The following is a 10,462-nucleotide window of genomic DNA, read 5'->3' as shown; positions in this document are numbered from 1 at the left end:
CTACCATAACGTGACAAATGTCACTGAAGACTTAAAGCTAGGAAGGTGATAGTTACTACTGTCTGCAGTTTTTGTGCGCATGTTTGTCTCCTCTGTCAGTTACATCCATTTGTTTCTGTTGGTAATGTACAGAGTTAACTAGCAATCCACCTCTTCCTTACCTTTGAGAAAACAGCTGGCGCTTTAGAAAATGCTTCAGATAACCTGCCTTAAAACACAACAGGCCACACAGTTGACTTCACGGTAACACAGCCCAACCACAGATTCCTCAGGCTAGCCACAAAAGTAGGTATTGAGGGTAAAAAGAGAACATAAGCAATGAAGAGTTGGATATACATTATAGATCATAAGGGATGGAAACACAGAGTGCATTTTAAATGATTAATGTACGAAAACTGTCACCGCTTACTGTGCATTAATCAAGAAAAAAATGCACTTTCCCACAGAGGTTAATGTCGAAGGCCCATTGCTCAGCTTTGATAACGTGCACAATAGATGCTCACTATGACAATGAATTGGGGTAACTGGAAATTCAGGATGGTTGCAAGTCCCCTGTAGTAGTATTTGGATTAGCATCGTAATCTGTGCCTTGTCAGCCTCATGAGGAAAACAAGCTACACATATATATGTATTTTTTCAAGTGTTTTCATTTTCAAAGATAAAGAATAATGACCAAGGTACCTGCTTAAACAAATACTACCAGCATTCGCTAGTTAGGATGATTACATGTAAAACAAATGATGCCAGATAGTAACAAATCCAAGAGAAGTTTATTATGAAAATGGCACCTGCGGATGAAAAAAATTAAGTTACATAAAGACAACCATGTGTGTGACATGTATGAGAATCTACAAAAGTATAAAAAGAACCCTGTTGTAAATGAAGTATGTACATTTCTGATTTGCAGCATTATCAATGGTCAATGAAAAAATGTTTCAAAATAAGCCAGGCACTCAGGAAGTTAAGTCCGGTTAGCTTCACACAAAACAAATGTAGCATAGCTGTCGCTTTGTAACGTTTTAATTATTTTTATATATATATTGTAGAGTTGGTAACACTGCTAAGGTTTTTACGAACAGAAGATCCCTTTCCCCATGATTCAGCTACGTGGCACCAGTCTCCTCATAAAAGTTTTCATATATTTGTACAAGAAATAGTTAAAAACACAGACACAGTCTTCACAGGTAATGAAGTGGTTTTTTTTTTCATTTTGTAATTTTTAAACACTATGGATTTAGACAGCAGCTGTGATTATCTGTTAGTTTAAATCACCAGAAATCATCTTGACACAACACAGAAACATTTATAAAAGAAAAAAAAAAACCCAGCTGTCTGGCTGTTCTTTGTAGCTGAGAGGTGCATTCCCTTGATTGTTCAATAGCTAGAGTACGGCTTCCAAAACTAATCTTTAAATTTCTCCATCGGCTTTCTTCATCTTCTAAACTGACTTAAGTCCTTCAAGGAAGCTCAGTGCTAAGATTTGTGGCATTTAACTTCCTTCTGTTATTATTCCACCATGGCCTGGGCCCAACTCATGGAATCCAAAGTTCTAGAGGAAATCCACTCAGCACAGTGATAATTCAAAGGACAGCCAAGTTACTATATTAGCATTGCACGAATAAACAAATATATATGACAATTCTATATTCCATTAACCCCTCCCATTTTGTTTAAAAAATGTCAGTTGGCCTTTGAAATCATTTTCTGTCTAACTGGTAATTGCTTTATATACTGCTCCATCAGCCAACCTGAAAGGAAAGCAAAAGCACCCACTGCTTATAGGTAGAGCACAAGGGACTCTGGGAATGTTAACAGCTGAGGCCGTGTGGTATCAATTAATTCAATGTATCTGAGCATTAGTCTTCAGTGCTCTGTGTAGTACTCCACAGAGAAAGTCAGACCCAGAATTCCGTTGTGGGAAAGATGGCTCCATTAACCTTGAGCTAGTTAAGAGTCTTTTTTTTTTCTTCTTTTTTAAAAATCTCTGAGAATGAAATAGATTTGGGCTATCAGGGAAGGGGGAAGCAGAGGAGAGAAAGGGGAGACAGGGAGGGAAAGACCAGGGAAGGCAGGGAGAGTATACAACAGCAAAGCAACAACAGGGATTTAGAAAAGTAAGACAGGATCCACAGACAATAGAAGCATATGGGTGACATCACAGGGAAAGGCCACCACACAAACCCACTAACCCCCAAGAGTCACCAATTCACTAGGACCGCAGGAATGGGACTGTGCCACTCCACTAGAGACAGAGCACGGAGAAGACAGGGACAAAACGACTACAGTAGCTTAGCATACACTGCATATAGAAACACACAGAAACTGCAATGGGACCCACAGCCAAGGACACTACACGTTTGCACACATTACAGTTCTCACATCTGGGATTAGATGCCTTAACAAACAGCTGCCAAAAACGAAGTGGGAGAAGAGTCTACACTGGACAGTCATTTGGAGTGTTTGACACCACACTGATTTCTGGCAACGAAGACAAAATAGGCTCTTTTTTCATTTTCTTTTTCTTTTTCCTTTTTTTTTTTTTACTCTTTTTTCATTGAATGTGCGGTTTTCGGTTGCAGTTATCTGTCTGAAGCTTATTAATCCATTCTTTAGTTTTAAGAACTTGTTGGTTTCAATGCAAATAAGAATTGAAGGGAAATAAATTCCATCAAATCAGCACCCCCTCCCATATAACCTATTTTTTAATTAGCAAGAAATAAAAACAAACAAAAAACCCAAATATAAACAAAGAGTCTGTTAAATATTTCTCCTTCTCCTTCTTTTACTCTTAAGTGTTACTGAAGTTGCAAAAATCAGCCTCAGTTAGACTGAGTGAGGAAAAAAAAAATCTCAAAAATGGCAGTATTTACTTAAACTGTTCCTCAAGTCAGTCTGAGTTGTCCAGAAGTCCCCTTTTAATAGGGCTTTACTGACCCATTAAATTGAAAGTGAGGCTCTGTTTGTTAGTTGGGAGGTAAAAAAACCTTTAAGTCCTGCAGCAAATGTTAATGAGGGCTTTGTCTTAATTAACCAAGGAGACTGACTGTAGCAACAGGGACTCCAGACCAGGACAGAACACATTTTCTTTTCCAAAATCCAGCCCGGAAGCTGCATTTTGTATGAAGACATTATAGATTAATAAATGATAGCACCATGGTTTTAGAAATTAAGTTAATGTTTCAGTAATTAACACTTAGTCCAACTTTTTTGTTTAAAAAAAAAAAACAACATTCTAGTCACAGGCCAGAAATTAAGTTTAAGAACCCAAATTATTTTTATGTGCAAGTAAGAAAATCTTAAAATCTTAATCATAAAAAGAATTAAATTCTGCATAAAATTCTAAAATACTATTCCCCTATTTTCAAAGGAATTAGGAACAGGAAAACCAAACCAAACCACCCACCCCATTTCATTTGACTTAGTCAAACAGGGCACAATCATTTATGCGTGTTTCTTTCCATCTTGATCATATCAAGACCTTTATAGGAAGAAAACCCATTGGTTGTCACTTGAGAAATCTCTTGACCACAAGACTGAGTATTCTATGGCAGAGGCATATACACATTAAAGACATCTTAATAAAGATGCAAAGGAAAGCCAAACAACCCAACACACATCTTAGAAGACAAAATGGCAGGCAACCGGTCATCTGACCCTCTGAAGGCAAAAAAATAAACATGTCTTTACAGAAAGAATAAGTCCAATGAAAGAAAGAGAGGGGGTGGAATGGGGCCACCGTGTTGCGAGAAGACGTTGACCAGCTCGAATTCAAAGTGCTAGAATGAAAGGTCTAAAACGAAAACGACGATGCCTCCTGAGTGGGGCCCGCTCAGTCTTCTTTGCGCTCCAGAGTCTGTGCCGCGTGGATACCGTTGCTGTAGACCGGGAAGGGCAGCGTGGAGAAGAGTCCCTCAGCCGTGGTGAACACGTTGCCACCTGGCATCTGTGTGAGGCTGGCCGCGCTCACAGCGCTGCCAAATGGTCCTGACATGTTGAGTCGGTGCACGTGGTGGTAGAGCATCTCCATGGGCGTCTTGGGGTCGAGGCCAAAGCCTGGGCTGTTAACGTCCACGAAGTTAACAGCGTGCGCGTTGGGTAGCAGGTTGCCCTGCATGGCCAGGGTCACCTCAGCGGGTGCGTAGCGGATGGTGCCCGTGGTGTAGACCCTCTGTGCGGCTGTGCTGGTGGCCGCCAGGGTCCCGGTCACCCGGTGTACCAGCGGAAGCACGACGTTGCCCGCTTGCAACCTCTGCAGGGCTTCCAGGTCCCCAGTGTACAGCAAGGAGTTGGATGCACCAGGGCCACTCCCACCACTCCCCGCCCCGCCCCCGGGGTGCTTGTCCCGCGGGGACGCCGAGAGCGGGGGCGATAGTGGATCGGAGGCCACCGGGGCTGTGCCACTGAACTGAGTCTTGCGGCCAGCTGTGCCATCAGCGCCCGGTGGGGTGAGGACCGAGTCGGGGATGGCCACGTGCAGCGCTCCCCCGCCTCCGCTGCTGCCTCCCTGGCCCTGCGGGGACGGGAAGTGCTCAGAGGTGGGGGGCTTGGTCATGCTGTACGGTGACTCATTCCTGGAGATCTCCCGGTTGGGTGGGTAGTTCCAGATGCTGCTGTCGTTGTCGAAGTTGATGGGCTCAGCGATCTCTGTCTTGATCTTGAGCACCGAGGCGCTGTGCGGCGACGACAGCAGCCGCGGAGGCTCCACCAGACCGGCGTCCAGGCCTGGGCTGGACGCGCTGGACAGGCGCCGGCGACTGGCGCTGCCGCCCTTCTGCCGTTTCCTCCGCCGCTTGCGCTTCTGGTGTTTGCTGGACGCCTGCGCGCCCGCCTCGTTCGCGCTGTCTGAGTCCTTGGCGCTGTCCGACGTGAGGGACTCGCAGGGCTGTAGCCGCAGGTCCGCCTCGCTCTCCACGTAGCGCTCCACTTTGATCTGCATGGGGCCCAGCGCACCAAAGCCATCCTCAGCCGCCTTGGGGTGTTCAAAGTCCGAGTGCTCGAAGCTGTCGTCGCTGTCACGGCTGTCTGGATTGCTGGAGCTGTGGCCATCGTCGTTGCAGTTCATGTCATTGTCACATGCGCTGCCTGACTTCTTGCGGTCAGGCTCTGGATCTTCGCTGTTCTCGGACTGATTGCCCTTCTCGTCGGACTTGGAGTTCTCGTTGTCCTCTGCGTGAGGCCCGCGGGTGGCAGGGGGCGAGAGGGAAGAGAGGAGACACCCATCAGCAGAAAGGCAAAACTTAGGACCCAGCACAACAGGAGCCACAGCTTGGCTGAAGTTTAGCCAAAGGGGCCGATCATAGCACAGCAGCACCCACCCCTTCCTGTTGGTCTTCCCCAAACAAAGCACCACATTTGGTACCAATGCAGACCCCCAGGTTCTGCCCTGACCTGCCAGATCAGATATGGCCTGTGAACAGGTGATTTTTAGCACAGTCAAGTGTAGGAAGTCGTGCGGACACCCCCAGGGAGTCAGATTAACCCGGAATATAGTCTTCGGGACATAAAAGGCAAGATGGTTGAATATCACATGACTGTTAGGTTTGTGCTTTCCATTGGTGAGTATCTATTCATTATTGAAAATCACACTCTACATCTGTGGGTTTTTGATTCACTGTTTTTTTTGTTTTGTTTTGTTTTGTTTTGGTTTTGGTTTTTCCCGAGACAGGGTTTCTCTGTATAGCCCTGGCTGTCCTGGAACTCATTCTGTAGAGCAGGCTGGCCATGAACTCAGAAATCTGCCTGCCTCTGCTTCCCAAGTGCTGGGATTAAAGGCGTGTGCCACCACTGCCCGGCGATTCACTGTGTTTTTATCTGTGTTTGTCTCTTTCTTTAACTATAAGCTCATGATAGTAGGGGGTTTTGTTGACTACTATATAAACAAAGGCAGGGACTATTCTAGAACTTCGGCAGGGGTGGGGGGGCGACAATGACCCCCACATTTTACAGACCAGGAAAACAAAGTGTGCCCCCACACCCCAAACCGTGTTTGATGTTCACACTCTGGAATTCAGGGGCTCTGAAGGCAGGAGGCTGATGGAGGGACCTAGTTATTTGTCTCCTTTGAGGGAGAACAGATTTTCCACAGCAGTCAGTCTCAGGAGACCTAGAGAGATGTTGATTTTTATGCCTTTGCCATAACAGTTGTGGGTAGCCAACTGGATTAGAACCTTGGGCGAATCCTGTACCCACTGTGGCCTTCATTTCCCCCTGTTAAGCAGTTGTGCAGCTGCAATGGAGAACACAGTTCTCTGCTCACTCTGTGTCTCTGGGAGGGGATTGAGAATAGAAAGAAGACCAACCTGCCCATAGCTCCTGGACTCTCTCTTGCCCTGCTTATCACTCAGGAAGCTTACTCCCTCAGATAACCAGAAACGGGAGAGTATGGATTTGATCTAGATACTTCCAGAAAGAAAACCTAACAGTCTAGCAGTCGAGCAACTATTATACTGTATTAGTACTGTATCATTCTAAGAGTTGTTCAGTGGCACAGAGGTTCTAGAATAGCTTCTGCCCTTTGTTTATGGATACCATGGAGTAGTGAACAAGACATAAGAGCTTCTGGCCTGGGGACTTAGATCCTATTTTAGAGGCTCCTTTCCAACTTGGTGGAGTTTGAGCCTTGATAGAAGCCATTCATCTGTGGGACTGGCAGAGCTATTCCTGTGGGGCCATAGTATGACTAATAATAGTAATAGAATAGGAATAGCATCCTACTACTCCTATAAGGACGGGAGGGCTAACATTAAGTGATTACTCTTTCCTGTGTGTTTATTATGTATATTATGTATACATATCTGCCGCAACATATATACACATAATATGGAGATGATATATATCATATATATATATATATATATATATATATATATATGAGTGTTTTTTTTTTAGATAGTCAGGATTGATTTTGTTATAGGAGTTGGCCAGTTGCTAGGCCCGTGAGTGTGGCCTGTTGAGTGCTACCCACCCCTCGTGTTTAGATCAGAGCGCCTTAGCTATAGAGCATGGAGAAGTAGTACCTGTAATACCTGAGGTGTCTTTAGAGTCTGACTCAGAGTCTGATGTCTCCGAGGATTCTGAAGCTTTCTCTGGCAAATGCGGGAGTTGCGCAATGTCCATGGGCGTGTCCTTGTACTCAGGATTACTGTGGGAAGGAAGACATCCATTATCGGGAGCAGGGGGAAGGGGGCATGCATTATCTCCTGAACTTCCTTGCCCTAAACTTCTGGGGTTGAGGAAGTATTGAGGACTAAACGGGAAATCCTTTCTCAGCTGCTCATGGGAATTTTCAAAGAAGCCTGGATTGTGTGTGCCAGGGTACAGGTGCACCCTGCCACAATGATTGAATACCCAAATGCTGCATGAAACCCACTAAAAAGCTTTTAAATAATCAGGTACCACTGGGGGCCAGAGGACCGTGCTGCTTGCAGCTCCCCCTGGCATAACACCTGGGGGCTGGGCCAATGAGAGGAAATCTCAGTGATTCATTCTCACACCACCTGGTGTGTCCTTCCTTCTCCTGTGCTCCTAATGAGTTCATTGCCTCAGTACCCTTGCCTTGGCTCCTGGATGCAACTTCTCAGCTGTTCGGATTGCTCCAAAGCTATGGGGGTGGTGGCGGTGGCAGGCCCTTCAGTGCCTAACGATCTGTCAGATGCGCAGGTGCATCTTGGGATGCACGGCTCCTGAACTGTCAGCACGCCCATTACAATCACGGTTTCGTCTGCTCATGTGGTGTACACCTGTGGCTTGTTAGCTGGGAGAATCTGATTGCAGTGGGAGAAGCCCAGTGTGAGAGAGGCCCTAACTGAGTGGATCTAACCCATGGACACAAATGTGCTTCATGTTTGGTCTGCTTTTAACTTAGAAACAAGCCTTTTTCCGGAAATGAAATGCTCGGTCAGTTTGAGCTAGCCATCTTCTGGAGAAGTCCATCCCCGTCTGCCAGATTTCTGATCAGTAGAGGCTTCTGTAACCTAAAGGCAGGAGAAAAGCATCTTGCCTCCAAATGGGAAATGCCTCTTCTATCTTGTACGTGGCTGGCCGAGGCCGAAACAGCACATGATGAGGGACTCGTTTGCTACTGAATCCCCCATATTAAGAAGTCACTGTTTCAGTCTCCACTCTAAAATTGCAGATGTCCCTGGGAGGGTTAATTCACTAAGATGGATTATCAGGCATTTGCTCCTTAGTGTGAATTAGCTTTAACAGCAAAGACTTTCTCTAGATAATCAGATGAGACTGATGGTAGGAAGGCAGACTTGGTACTCCAGTCTCTGAGTACTCCGAGGTTAGGATTTCTAGTAAGCGCTGCCAATGAATGGGATGAAGAAGGGCAGAAATTCCTGAACAATGGAAGACGAGCATGGGGTGGATCCAGAAGTGAAGTATTCCTTGGGTAAGAATAATCCTTTTTGGCTAAGAAGGTGGGAAAGAAAGGCCAATATAGGGGGGCTTTTTGTGCCAAGGAGTGATTTTCTCACTAGACTCCCAGCCTGCAGAATGGCACCTATGAGTGATTGGCTTGTGAACTTGCTTATATCTCAGCCCACGGGCATCAGCTTCTGGTAGTCTTGATGCCACGGGGGCTCAAAGATCATGTGTCTCCAATTCACTGTCTGTTGATATCGATCTCCTGGTAGGTCTTTAGGTCATCTGTGAAAGATCTACCATACATGAGACCAGGGTGCGGAAGCCTGAAGGCTGGCCTTTGATGCCCAGACTGCTTTCTTCCCATCCATAAGGAATTTGATGAGCCAGAATTACCAAATGCTTATGGGCTGTTACTTTTCAGCTCAGGGCTAGATTAATAGTGTTGATCTAAACTCTTCTCCTCTTGCTACTTCTGCCATCACAGGCAGAGCGGGAAGTCATGAGGAAGTCTAAAGGACTCTCGTAGAAAGTACACAGTAATAAATAAATAAATAAATAAATAAATAAATAAATTAGATAAATTAATACCATTGTATGTTTCTCAAGAAAATACACAATAACCAGTAAATAAATCCCACAGAATGTGAGTAACAAACATAGATGCCTTCAGAGACTACAGTGCACCAACATGGTAGACACGCTGTCTAACCTGTAGTGAATGCACACTGCCCTTTAATTCTTCACAGTGACACCACCACTTTTGCCCAGCAAAAGAGCATCCATGTCTGGTATCTTGCTCTATTTTCTTGTTTGTGTTTTCACAGATTTCTGTAGTAGCGGTAGTGACCGCTTCATAGAAGGGATTAAACAGATTCCTTGGTGTCAGAGCCTCCATGAAAAGATCACAAAACCAAGGGGGGATGGTCCTCATGAGAGTCAGCCCTCGGAGAAAGCCACAGTAAGCACACACACTTTTACCTTTAGAGAGAAATGATATAGAGCAGAAGAGGTTGGAAAGAGGAAACAAGAAAGTAGATAGATGAAAAACTCTTGTAAGTGGCATCCATTAAGGGCCTCTCTAGAGCAATAATCATTAGCATCTGATTGATACGGTGCAGAAAGCAAACACATTCATGCCTTCAAGTCATCACCAAAGTGTGTGAAACACTGAAGGGCCAGTGTGCTGATGAGCCACGCTTGTTAACATCGCGGCTCCATTTGGCTGTCTCTAAGAAAAATGGGACTCAGGTAGCCTTTGTCGAAATTATCAGCCAAAGGGTACCAAGTTCCATTCATTAGCTCTACTGGAAGTTTTTCTATTCAGAGCACATGCGGATCCTGCTTGGTGCCTTTAGGACAACAGAGGCCAAAGAGTCAAATTATGGTGGTGGGCGGTAGCCATGCCAAGTGCTGTGATAACTCTGTGACAAGAACAGTAGAGAACTTTCCTGAAGGCTTGCCCTCAAACCCAAGCAATTGACTTTATTACTTTACTGCTTTTTGGAATCTCAAAGCAGAACAGACGTAGGGAAAGGGGGAAAAAAGGTACCTCGTACCGTACCAACATTTAGGAAGCAGTTGAATTTGAACTGCTATGGAAATAAATTAAAAAAAAAACATAAAACTTGACTGAAAGCCCAGAGCAGCGGGCAAAGCGGTTACTATCATCATCATCATCACACTGAGATTGTCAGTGCTCTAGCAAAGTGGCTCATCTTGCTTACCAAAATCTAAGTGTCCAGAGAACAAAACCCTGTGCAGAAGGTTGAGAGGATCAAAACAATGAGGCGGGGGGGATGAAAATGATGGAATGCAAGAGGAAGCAAAAGCTTACTACTATTCCCCTCTGGCTCTGTTTGCTTTCCCAGGGACTGGAGTGCAAGGGCAAAGGCGGGAGCTATAAGGAGATGCTCTCTAGGCTGTAGCAGCTTCAGGCAAAGGTTTCTGGGTGGAACTTGTCCCAGGGAAGGAAAGCAGCTCTGGGGACAGGGCTGCCCACAGACTGACAACCCAATATTTAGCGGGCTTTGATCGTCTCCCGTTTCTCTGAATCTTGCAGGAAGGAGAGCAGCCTGCCTGCGCATGTCCTTGT

General features: G+C 45.4%; 1 protein-coding gene across 1 annotated transcript in view; it reads right to left on the bottom strand.

The window, feature by feature from the left end:
* Positions 1-748: 748 nt before the first annotated feature.
* Positions 749-10,462, bottom strand: part of Npas3 (neuronal PAS domain protein 3) — an 825,350-nt gene continuing 815,636 nt past the window's right edge. The window contains exons 11-12 of the mRNA XM_028757484.1: positions 7,017-7,141; positions 749-5,166 (exon numbers count right to left, since the gene is read on the bottom strand). Coding sequence (XP_028613317.1) covers positions 3,830-5,166; positions 7,017-7,141 — 1,462 coding nt within the window. The 3' untranslated portion in view covers positions 749-3,829. The remainder of the gene's footprint in view (positions 5,167-7,016; positions 7,142-10,462) is intronic.

The sequence above is a fragment of the Grammomys surdaster genome, unplaced genomic scaffold (genome assembly GCF_004785775.1).
Source record: "Grammomys surdaster isolate TR1022 unplaced genomic scaffold, NIH_TR_1.0 126163, whole genome shotgun sequence".
NCBI classification, from domain to species: domain Eukaryota; kingdom Metazoa; phylum Chordata; class Mammalia; order Rodentia; family Muridae; genus Grammomys; species Grammomys surdaster.
This window is presented reverse-complemented; position numbering and strand designations above follow the sequence as displayed.